Source organism: Myxocyprinus asiaticus, chromosome 31, assembly GCF_019703515.2.
Source record: "Myxocyprinus asiaticus isolate MX2 ecotype Aquarium Trade chromosome 31, UBuf_Myxa_2, whole genome shotgun sequence".
NCBI lineage: Eukaryota > Metazoa > Chordata > Actinopteri > Cypriniformes > Catostomidae > Myxocyprinus > Myxocyprinus asiaticus.
Genome location: NC_059374.1, coordinates 25,879,595 through 25,892,099, shown reverse-complemented (window position 1 = coordinate 25,892,099; position 12,505 = coordinate 25,879,595). Strand labels below are relative to the sequence as shown.

General features: G+C 36.9%; 1 protein-coding gene across 1 annotated transcript in view; it reads right to left on the bottom strand.

Annotated features, from left to right (window-relative positions):
- LOC127421877 (carboxypeptidase D-like) overlaps nt 1–12,505 on the bottom strand; it is a 39,520-nt gene that overhangs the window by 20,560 nt on the left and 6,455 nt on the right. The window contains exons 3-9 of the mRNA XM_051665065.1: nt 9,926–10,068; nt 7,662–7,831; nt 6,236–6,630; nt 1,533–1,724; nt 1,178–1,345; nt 980–1,089; nt 739–844 (exon numbers count right to left, since the gene is read on the bottom strand). Of these exons, the coding sequence (XP_051521025.1) occupies nt 739–844; nt 980–1,089; nt 1,178–1,345; nt 1,533–1,724; nt 6,236–6,630; nt 7,662–7,831; nt 9,926–10,068 (1,284 nt within the window). The remainder of the gene's footprint in view (nt 1–738; nt 845–979; nt 1,090–1,177; nt 1,346–1,532; nt 1,725–6,235; nt 6,631–7,661; nt 7,832–9,925; nt 10,069–12,505) is intronic.

The window sequence follows — 12,505 nt, the reverse complement described above, 5'->3', positions numbered from 1 at the left end:
ATGTCACCCACATTTGGTACCTGTAACATGAATCCCCTAGGAGGAGTATTTCAAATTCTAGAGCATTCACAATCCAAAATGGCCGACTTCCTGTTGGGTGGAGCTTTTGTCAGTGCGAAAGTTGTCTGTACAAAGTTTGGTGACTATAGCTCAAAAGGGATGTGCTACAGAGCCCCCCCCCCGAACATGCCCATCTTCTAGGTGGTGCTACAGAACCCCCCTCTACATGCCCATGTATGAACTTTTGCCAAGCCCTAATGGCAGATAAAAAAATAATAATAATAATCCTTAGAAGAACAATAGGGTCTCCACACTTTCAGTGCTTGGGCCCTAATAATCCTTAGAAGAACAATAGGGTCTCTGCACTTTCAGTACTTGGGCCCTAATATTCCTTAGAAAACAAAAGGGCCTCCGGACTTTCAGTGCTTGGGCCCTAAACAATAATAATCCTTAGAGAAACAATAGGGCCTCCGCACTTTCAGTGCTTTGGCCCTAATAATAATAATAATAAACCTTAGAAGAACAATATGGCCTCTGCACTTTCAGTGCTTGGGCCCTAATAAATGACTTCTTAAGGCTTATGAAACACACATACACCTATGACAAAAGCATGACAATTTGGTGACAACTAATCGACATAATCGTGAGAGTTATAATTGCAATTATTTGTTTGACAATTAATCGTCGGCCAAATTTTATAATCGTGACAGCCCTATCTACAAGTTAGCTTGTTCTCACCATGAACGTTGTACCATGCAGCACCATTGGTGATGCCATCTTGAAAATACTCTTGGTATGGATCCATTTCCTTACAGGGGTAACCATCATGCATTTGTGAGTTTTCCTGAAAAAAAAAAAAAAAGACACAGAGGATGTGGCACTGGCTGGTCCTTTAGCTAAATCTGTCTATTTATAAACATAATATTAATCATGCATAAATGTGCACTGATAACCAGTTCAGTGAGACATTCATATTCACCTGAGAATAAGCGAGAGCCAGCATCCTGAATACATCATCATCGGTAGACTTGCTGTATCTGATAACATCCTCTAGATTGTCGTCAAATGGATAGTTCACCACCAAAGATCCTGAGAGCAAAAAAGAGAAAGAGATTATATGTCTATGTTTAATGCACTCTTGCAATCAAATAGTAGGCTACCACTATAAATGACTTGCCTCCATGAAGGTTGGCAGACAGCACAAATGGGTAGCTCTTTGCCCAGTTCATGACTGCAATGGTCTCTGGCTGTCTGGGATCAGTGACTAGGCTGAACCGGTCAGGAAAGTTGCGGTTCAGGTCAAAATTGTTAGAGTTGTTACGCCCATGGATGCCACTGATATCTCCTGTACACAAAAAAAGAGCATTTTACAAGTTTTAATTACTATTTTCCCACTTATATTTTCCAAAAATAAAATAAGTTTTATCTATTTCTGTCAGAGATGTGACCTTATAACACATGTAAAAACATTGGTCAAGGAAAAGCAGCGTTTCAGGCTTTTACACAGATGAAATGAGCCGACATGGCCTTACCTTCTTGGGCCACTTCATAACCATCCGGGTTCATAGAAGGCATGATGTGGATTCGAGTGGAGTTGACAAGCTTGGTGACCTCAGGGTCACGTCCATAGTTACGGCACAGGTACTCAATGAGGTTGAGAAGCAGCTCCCGACCAACCACCTCATTGCCGTGCATGTTTCCAATATACTTAAACTCTGGTTCACCTGGTGAGACAAGATGAGATGGCAGTTCACTTGAGAAGCAGTCTGAAGAAATAAAATACTGTTCAAAAGTTTAATCACTAAGGCATTTTTGTTTTTGCTTCTGTACACTGCTGCTGCCGGGTGTCTATAAAGTAACTTAATCCATCCAATAAGAGTATTCCCAAACCTGTATATTTACAAAATCTTAAAAAGATAATCCCATTCTACCATATCAAACACCTTTTCGGCAGCAAGTGAGATGGCAGTGACCGGAGTCTGATCATTCGCCACTGGCCACATGATATTGATGAAACGCCTAATGTTATCAGAAGAGCTACGGCCCCGAATAAACCCCACCTGATCTATATGTATAAGAGATGTCATAACTTTACTTAATCAGTTAGCCAGAATTTTGGACAATATTTTTACGTCTAGCTGGATCAGGGAAATTGGACGGTAACTCTTACACTCCCTTGGATCTTTGTCCTTTTTAAGAGACAGACTGATCCAGGCATGTGTCATGGTTGACGGAAGCTTTCCATTCTTTAATGATTCCGTTAAACTTCTAGCAAAAGTGGAGCCAATTCTGTAGCATAAGATCTAAAAAATTCAGCGGCAAAGCCGTCTGGCCCCGGAGCCTTGCCTGTAGGCAAGGTCTTAATTACCTCACCAAGCTCCTCTAATGTTATCTCAGAATCAAGAGAATTTTTTTTGCTCAGTCGTCAGTGTAGGGAGTTCTAATGGTTCCACAACGTTTCTAATATCTTCATCAGTACACGAAGACGTGGAACTATAGAGATCAAGATAGAATTCTTTAAAAGCATTATTAATATAAATGGCCGAGGTAAAAATTTCACCACCAGCAGATTTCACTGAAGGAATGGTAGAAAAAGACTCTCTCTGCTTTATAAATCTAGCCAGTGGTTTTCCTGCTTTGTCCCCCGACTCAAAGTATGACTGTCTTGCCCTGAATAGCTAAAACTCCATCTTCCGCGACAAAATAGTGTTATATCTGTATTTCAATCGGGTCAATTCTCTGAGGCCATCAGACGACATTCGGTGCTTCAACTCTGCCTTGGCACTTTTAATATTCCCTTCCAATTCCACAAGTTCTCGTGCTTTGGATTTTTTGATGAATGAGGCATACTGTATGATCCGACCCCTAAGAACCGCCTTAAGTGCCTCCCAAGCCACGCCCACAGAGGATACCGAGGACCAGTTGGTCTCCATATAAACATTGATTTCGGCCTTTAACATTTGTTGAAATTCAGGATTTTGCAAAAGGGTTACATTAAAGCCAACTCTATGATTTATTTTTCTCTGTATGTGGCAATACCTCAACTCACCAGGGTGTGATCTGAGACTAAGATGTTTCCAATTGAGCAGTCAACAACAGATGAAATGAGGGACTTATATATATATATATATATATAAAAAATCTATTCTAAAATAAATCTTATGGACTGATTAAAAAAAAATGTATAGTCCCTACCAGATGGGTTCAAAAGTCTCCAAATATCTGTAAGACCAAGATTTTTACACATCCTGAATTTCTGCTAAAACAATAATGACTCTTCCTAATTTATCTTTAATCTGTTTGAGACATTTGAATTGTAGATGCTTACTTATCAGTGTAATGACTCCCCTGCTCTTACTTGAGCCAGCACTAAAGAAATGTCCACCCCATATCTTCCCAAATTTTTCAGCTGCCTGCAGGGAAAGATGCATTTCTTGAAGAAATGCTATATCGTAATAAGTACACTAATGTCATTTAAATATTTAAAAAATACAGTCTTTTCTCCTCCCTGCCCCGTAGATGGCGATATGCATGAAGAATCCGAATCGCCAAAAACAAAAGTAGAATGTGAAAGTGAAAGTGGAGATATATTGTTAAAAAAGGACCTAAACATTGATCTGTTTCTCCCCCACACCTATCATATCACTTCAGAAAATATGGATTTAACCACTGGAGAAATATGGACTACTTTTATGCTGCCTTTAAATGCTTTTGGACCTTCAAAGTTCTGGCCACCATTCACTTGTATTGTACGGTCCTAAAAAGCTATTGATATTTTTACAATTATTTTTCTAAAAATCTTCTTTTGTGTTCAGCAGAAGAAAGTTATATACATCTGGGATGGCATGAGGGTGAGTAAACGATGAGAGCGTTTTCATTTTTGGGTGAACTATCCCTTTAATGTTATCTAGCTGGCTGACATAGATAATGTTTTGTTGAAATAGCAAAAATGACTTGTGATAATCTTGGAAGCATCGAACAAATTAATAATGTTTTTGTACCATATGCCATTGTTTTCAAGCAAAAGTGTGTGAATTCATAGTTTTCATGCAGTAGTATACTGTAATTTCCAGCTATGATTGCAAATTAAAAAACTTGATACATAATTTGTAGTAGATTGAATGGTAAATTAACTTCACGCTACTCATTGTTAAATGAAAAAGAGCATTTGTAGAACCCGGTTCATATTTTAAATTATTATGACTATTTAAAATTGCATTTTTATTTTTAGATCAATTTAACAAAAAGATCAGAAAAGAGTATTATGGATGGTTGAATGCAAGTCAGAGTGGTTAAACTGTTTGATCCTAAGGTTTGGAAGAAGAGCCCAACAAGCCAATGTAAGGGGCCACCCACTGGCCCAATGGTGGCATCCAATGGCGTGGCTGAAGGTCTCCTGTGTGTTCTGTCTTTTCGTGCGCATTAAGTTTAAGTTATTTTGTTCCAATTAAATAACTATATTATTCGTTTTATGATCCCCGTTTATTTTATCTGACTCCAATTATAAAAGTTCCAAGGACATATTAATGTTCCAATCTTAATTATTATTATTAAATTTGGTTTAACATTTGATCATCATATTTAACTGTATTTTATATTGTACTCGTTCATTCAGATTCCTGTCGCTTAGAGAGTCTCGCGCCGGCCATGTACGCGGATCTCACGGTCACAAATACGCCAGTATTGGTCATTAAAACAGTAATTGACTAAATACTATTTAGATGGCTGCTCATGCTTGCCTTTTTATCTAAAAGTATTTTGTTTAGTCCCCTTAGATAGTAAACACTATCTCTACCCAGAGGTCATGACCACAAAATTTACAAAGGTAGACCAACAATACATAAGTTAAAATAGCTTTATATGATCATGCCATAGTTTCCTATGTACATTTGCTAGAAAATATTACAATAACCAGAGGTTTAGACTTCACCCTATTTAGGCTTGGCCGACAACTTCATGTCGCCCTAAACAGAATTCCATAACGAGCCTGTACACTTTAAGTACACTAGAAGTAATGCCAATTTGTTAGTCGGAGCTCTAAAGTCTCAGTCACTGTGCCCCATGCTCCACTCAGAACTGAGCTTTAGTCCGCTACTAACCTGGTTGTAGATTTGCGGAAACATGGACTTAACGTAATCTACTAAAGACAATAGTTTCAGAGTAAATCAGAATAAACTCAAATGTAACCATTTATTTACCAGGTAAAATAATACATTCATCAATTCCAATTAGACAATAATAAGTCAAATTTAGACATTTTATCAAAACATAAGAAATTCAAATTGCAATTACCTGATAACTACACACAATGTTTTCTGTGTGGTCATCTGGCTACAGAGACCCTGATTCCTTTGTCATCTCTCCCTAAATACCAAACGATTCTATTGTTATTTCAGATGTGTGAGTTTGATGTTATTTAGGATCTGGTTTTACAATTTAGGGGGTTGCAAGCAAGTTCTTTGAAGCTTGCATTTATGTTTACAAAGAATTCCATATGGTTCCTGTGGGAGGGACATACTGATACTTACAGAATTCTACTAAACTCTGAAACCTTACTAGAGACTTGATTTTGCTGGAAGGGATTGAGGTGGTGTTACCAGTCGCAATGAGATCTTTCAAATGATACCAAATATGCATGATCAAAAACCTTTTACATTACAGAACAAGAAAAGTCATAACTTAGATTTTTGTGCCCTTAAAGTGACCTGAGGTGTAAGAGAGAGAGAACAGATGTGAGTGTGATTTGTGTTTTATGGTCCCTAATCAGTGTTGTCCTAGGTGGAGATGTCTTCTGTGTGAGTTTTATGACGTTGGTTCTCGCAGAGTTCTTTGACTTTTACCGGAAGTTATGCAGACAATTTTGTGCCAGTCTTACACCAATCACACGCACGGGAAGTGGTGCAGAAAGCAGGAATTACATTTTACCTGAATAAACTTAAATCTTAATAAACTGATTGCTAGAATGCCTAAGGTCTACATAGCTGTCATTGTTGCAAATTAAGGATTTTTTGATGAACAGAAAGTTTTTAAGAACAGCATTTATTTCAAATAGAAATAGTCATTTGTAATATTGTAAATGTCTTTACTGTGATTTTTGACCAATTTAATGCATCCTGGGTGAATAAATCCATGAATTTCTTTCAAAAACAATTTCATAGTAATGGCAAACTTCTGAACAGCAGTGTTCACTAAAGATGGGTGTAAATTAAAGCCAAATAAGACTGATGGGAAGTACCTAACTCATGGATGCCAGGGTTGTCAGAGATCTCCAAGACCCACAGGAGACGCCCCTGCACGGACTTGCCGATAGAATACAGCCGTGTGATGGAGCTGTATTCAGAGCTGAACTTCTGCAGGAACAGCTCCATGTCGCTGTTGTGGTGATGGCGGAAGTCCTGGGGCTGGACCGAAAGCCTGGAACTCTGCTCTTTGTCTGTTTCTCCCAGACTGTCATCGTTTACACCAGTACTGCTGCTGTCTGCACTCGCACTGTTCACAGAGGTGGCAGTGGGGGATTCTGGGACTGAGGGGGTGGAAGGATTCTCATCAGTCTCGGCCGCAAGGGTGAAGTTCAGTTCAGTGGCTTTGCCCTCTTTCACCTCCACCCCAACCACAGACACTGGAATGTAGCTACAGAAAAGCAAACACACCAACACACAGACATAAAACATGCAGAAGCAACACTTCAATGTGAAAGAGGCAGAGTATATTTTTAGTTATACTAAAAAAAGTTCAGATATCAGATGTATAATAAACACAGATCAAAGGGCTTTCCTCAGGATACTGATGATATGTAGATTCTAGGGTTGTGTGCCTTTTAAATTCAAATTCAATTCCTGATTTTGAATCGAGTTTGAATTTAGGTAGCAAACAGGATGCATAATACTAACTTGATTTTTAATTAAAGGAAGTAGAATTAAAATAGAATGAAAATCCAAATAATGTGGTGAACATTTTGTGATGCTGCATGCAAAATTAAAATCTGTGTTGATGGCTGTTTGTTAGTTTGATAGCTGTTTAGAGTACTTAGTTTAGAGAATATGTCTAATCAATTGAGAAAAAAATATATTCTACATATTTAACTCATGTACATTTTAACATGTACATCTTTAAAATATTTAAATAAATTACTAACTCATTTCTTGCAAGTTATTTAAGACAAAGTATAAATATATTTATGATTATATTTAATGTTTGTTTTAATGTACCATATGCCATGATTAATCATAAAAATTGTGTGATTGATTAGTCAAATTCTTTTAATCGATTTACAGCCCTAGTTTAACATTGAAAAAAATTACACATCACTTTTTAAGTGGTGCTAAAATAGTAGCACCACTAATACAATTAGTCAGACTTATTTATGTATTTTTATTTTATTTTATATTTAATTATGTTTTGTTCACAAGACTTGAACTAATCAAATTCCTATGTTGTGTGACTATGTTGAACATTTTGAATTCATCTTCCTGTCATAATTCAAATTCCAATTTACTTCCTGTGAGATGTGGCAAATTTGATTCAAATTCCAACTCATGAATTGAAAGGAAGCCAATTGTTAAATTATACATTTTGCCCAACAAAGTTACATACAGTTTTTCACATATGTACTGATTCAGAAAACATATTTCATATGTATTTTATGCATATTCTATACTAACCCTGGGGCTAAGGCTGTGATGTTGTAGGTGCCAGGCAGCAGCAGCCGATAGTAGTCACCAAAGCGTGCAGTGCTCACATTGTGATTAATGCCTGCCACCATTATCACTGCATCTGCAAGAGGGGATCCAGTCCTGGCTGCCTTGACAAAGCCACGTACTCCGATATGAATCTGAACACGCACACAGTAATAAAGTGGAAACTCAGACAACACTAAACCACAACAACATTCATGTAGGGCTCAATAAAAACACAGCATGCATGTCATTACTGGCAAATCAAGAAACAAATGACGCATTGGTGCCTTATTGCAAATACTGTACACTCACAGTGTTGGGAAGTAACTAACTAAAAGTAGCAAGGCTACTAGCTTAACTACATTTTTCAGTAGCGTGACAGTAATTCAGTGGTTTTCAAAATAGTGTAGCATTGCCAGTAACAAGCTACTTTTTCCAACAAGTAGTGAAGTAGTTTGACCAAACAGCTGTTTTTTGTCATATTGCATTGTGCATGCAGATTTACAGACAAGTGAGCTCAAGCCAGTGTTGGGTGTATCCGATTACAAAGTAATTAGTTACTGTAATCAAATTACTTTTTAGTTAAACACATTACATTTTAAATTCTTGAAATCAGTTTACAGTTACTGACGTTCAAAAAGTGGCATACATTGGCTTACACTGACACCTAGTGGTCTGGATACTGCATTATTCAAACACAGTAGTTTTCAGTTACCAATGCCTTCATAGAAATTCACTATGCACCGTAAGCCAGGATTAATTGAACCCATGAATGAAATATCCAATAACAGGGCAGTTACTGAGATTAAGCAAGTAGTATCCAGCTGGTCATATGATGCAAACATGGCTGCCCCCATGAGGGGACCCTCTCTATGTAGAATAAAACAGCTTTTATAAGGTTACTGATATGACTGAACCTTTCACCCAACATGAGTGGTCACGATTTTATACATATGTTTCAAAATTACTATTAATTTCTTTAGAAGTAAACATTTTTAAATAAGGAAAAAAAAAATACTGAGTGAACCTTTCATTACTTTTAAGTACATTACTTAAGGAATATGTATAATATATTTAAAATAAGAATTCATATGTATGTCTTAGTGTTTCCGTGACAGCTTAAGGGTGTGCGACAATGAATGACCAAAACCAAAAACTTTTCTAGGAAAAATGTTTAGAGAGTAACTTAAAAGTAAATTAATTAGTAATGTGATTACTTTTTAGATTAAATAATCAGTAAAGTTTGATTACATTTTTTAGAGAAGTAATTAGTAATTTGTAGCAGATTACTTATTTTAAGTAACTTACCCAACACTGGTTCAGGATATAATCAATGACACTCTCCTGTGTAAACTGTCATATGTAATGGAGGAAAGTCTCATTCATTCAAGTGAATCAGTTAATTAGGACTGTTCATGTAAATGTAAAAGAAAAAAAAAAAAAGATTCACCAAGTCCCTGCACAACATTTGCCCGTTTTTTTTTTTTTTATAGTTTTTAAAATGTTTGAGAATATTTTGGATTTAGTGTGTTATATACATTTGTAATAAAGGCTATAAATTAGGGTCAGTTATATAAATGATTTTAGTTTTGTTGTTGTTGTGTTTAGGGTAAATGTATTACGATTCAAAAAGTTTAATGCTGTCATGCTAAGTGAATGAATGAATGAATTTTACACTTATATAGTGCTTTTTCTGACACTACGCTCAAAGTGCTTTACATAGAGAACAAGGGACTCTCCTCAACCGCCAACAGTGTGCAGCATCCACCTGAATGATGCGACGGCAGCCATAGTGCGCCAGTACGCTCATCACACACCAGCTACAGTATTGGTGTAGAAGACAGAGTAGAGTGATAGAGCCAATTCATGGACAGGGATTATTAGGAGGCCATGATCGGGAATTTGGCCAGGACATCGGGGTTACACCCTTACTCTTTATGAGAAATGCCAGTCAGAACCTCAGTTTAATGTCTCATCCAAAGTACAGTGCCTTTTTACAGAATGTTGTCCCCATAACTACATTGGGGTGTTATGACTCACACAGACCGCAAGGTAAGCACCCCCTGCTGGCCTCATTAACACCTCTTCCAGCAGACTAGCTTAGTTTTCCCCAGTAGGTCTTCCATTCAGGTGCTGACCAGGCTCAGCCCTGCTTAAGTGGGTAACCAGTCTAGAGCTACAGGGTGATGTGGCATTCATTCAAAAACTACATCTTTAAAAGTAGCTTCCCCAACATTCAGTGGTTGTACCTTCTCCATGTAGGCAAGCAAGGCCTCCCGGTTGTTGTCCCATTCTGTTTTTAGTTGTGATGAGGGAGGGTACTTGCAGCAGCTGAGCTCCATAGTGATTTCCAAACAGTTCCCCTTCATGTAATTGTAATCCTGCATTCCCCCTGAATGGAAATAAAAGACAAACTATGTACAAAAGGTGTGGGGAGAATTGACATGCTGGGGTTGTCATTCTTCAAACAACAGAGTCTGTAAACACAAGAAACACCTCATAAAGACTCTTGAAAAGGTGTAACCTCAAGAATGTTTAATGAACTGCAAACATTAGTACTTTACCATGTAACGGATGTTGAAGTAGAAAATAGCTCTACTCCCATTTTGTAAACTAACCTATTTTCATTTGCTTTAAAAATAACACCAACCCAACTTTAGATTGATTCAACTGCACAAAGAGCTGACAGGTAAGGGTTAGCGCATAGTCGCATACAGTGGTCTTCTGTCTAAAACGGGTGAATCTAATTAAAACTTGTCTAGGTTACACTTCACCCCAAAATCAAAATAATAAAAAAATAAGTTATAATTATAATGAAATTTTGCATAAAGAAAAGCCGATTTTAGGACCATTAAGATTTTTTGCATGTGACATTATCCGCCTCCCAATTCTCATTACCAATACATGTAATGCAAGCATTTCACTTATTATTTACTTGAGTTTGTTTGTAATTCATAATGTCCTCAGTTTGATTGAATGGTGATTCTCATTAGATTCTCACTACTGTAATACAATTTATTTACTGTAACACAATGATTTTTTTTTATTAAAAACCGCATTAATTAAGGGCTGTACAGCACATATTACCATGCTGTATAAAATAATTTACAATTTAAACAATATGTCATTATTTGTTCACATTACAGTAATCTGACTGATTTGCATTACAGTAATGGGAACTGGGCAGAAAATGTGCCAAATTGTCAATGCATACAATCTTAAGGGTAAAAAAAACAGGCTTCATTATCTTTAGGCTAAATAACATTTCTTATTTCTTTGTTTTGATTTGGGATGGCATGGCCATTTGGTTCTTGACATGTTTTGTAAGATTCATCCAAAGGAGACCAGAAGGGCCACATTTATAGCATGCTGCCATCCGCCGCTTGACAACATTTTTCTCAAATGCTTCTGAAGTGGTTGCCATGGCTATGTGTGCCATTATAAATCACTCACAGAAACCCTTAAAACAGACAGTGTGTTCTTGTTGCCTCCAGGCACAAAAGCAAAACTAAATAAATGTCAGGAAAACATCTTGTAAATGTCCTCTAGCTAAAATTTATTGTGTGCTGCTGAAGATCCCAATTAAGCTAACCAGGTGGATTCGGTTTAAATGCATCATTACAATCATTCTGTGCAAATCTGTAAATTAATCTATTTTTTAAACTTTAAGTGTGTAAGGAGAGTTAAAAACAGCCTATAAATGAGGACCAGTCACCAATTTCTTCATGTATCACACAGAGCATGAGGAGATTAGGATGAGATGACCTACTGTGAGGAAGCATTTCATCTGTAATCAGTGTGTGTGTACAAGGAAATCAACTGAACACAGCTCAAAGGATAAAACAATGGTGGCAGTGAGCACAAACCAGGTATTAATGTAAAATATGTTCTCAACGACTTTGAAGACCCTTGATTGTGAGATTTTGCTCTCTGCAGAATTAACATTCGCAGATTACCAAAAATAACATGATGGCTACATATTGTACTTTTGACCTAGACAGCAGTGAGAGGCCAACTAAATCTGCTCGGTGCATTCAAAGTTTATTTTTTATTTTTTTGAGTAAGTCAGTCCACTCTGCCATCATGGCAACGCCCTGAGCAGCTATTTCCACGAGTCATGCAAATACATCTCATTGAATAAGTAAAGAAGAAAATAAAAACCTGCTTACCAAGCTAACATTTCAATAACAAAGCTATAGTCAAATCACCAATAAAAACAAAAGCGGTATGATAATTTTGCTTGTTTAGGCCTTTGCTAATAAGGTGATTGGTTCTCTTTTAAATTGATAGTTCACCAAAAAATGAAAATTCTCTCATCATTTACTCATCCTCATGCCATCCCAGATGTGTATGACTTTCTTTCTTCTGCTGAACACAAAGATATTTACAAAAATATCTCAGCTCTGTAGGTCAATACATTGCAAGTGAATGGTGACCAGAACTTTGAAAGTTCAAAAAGCACATAAAGACAGCATAAAAGTAATCCATATGACTCCAGTGGTTTAATCCATATCTTCAGAAACTATATGATAAATGTGGGTGAGAATCTTTTGTTTTTGCTGATTTGCTTTCTTCATACATATCACCACCTACTGGGCAGGGAGGAGAATTTATAGTAAAAAATTAACATAAATATTGATCCCTTTCTCACCCACACTTATCATATCGCTTCTGAAGATATGGATGTAATCACTGGAGTCGTATGGATTACTTTTATGCTGCCTTTAAGTGATTTTTGGTCCTTCAAAGTTCTGGCCACCATTCATTTCAGGGCTCCAGACTGTGACTAAAATGGTTGCAAATGCGACAAAAAATAATTGAGTGCGACA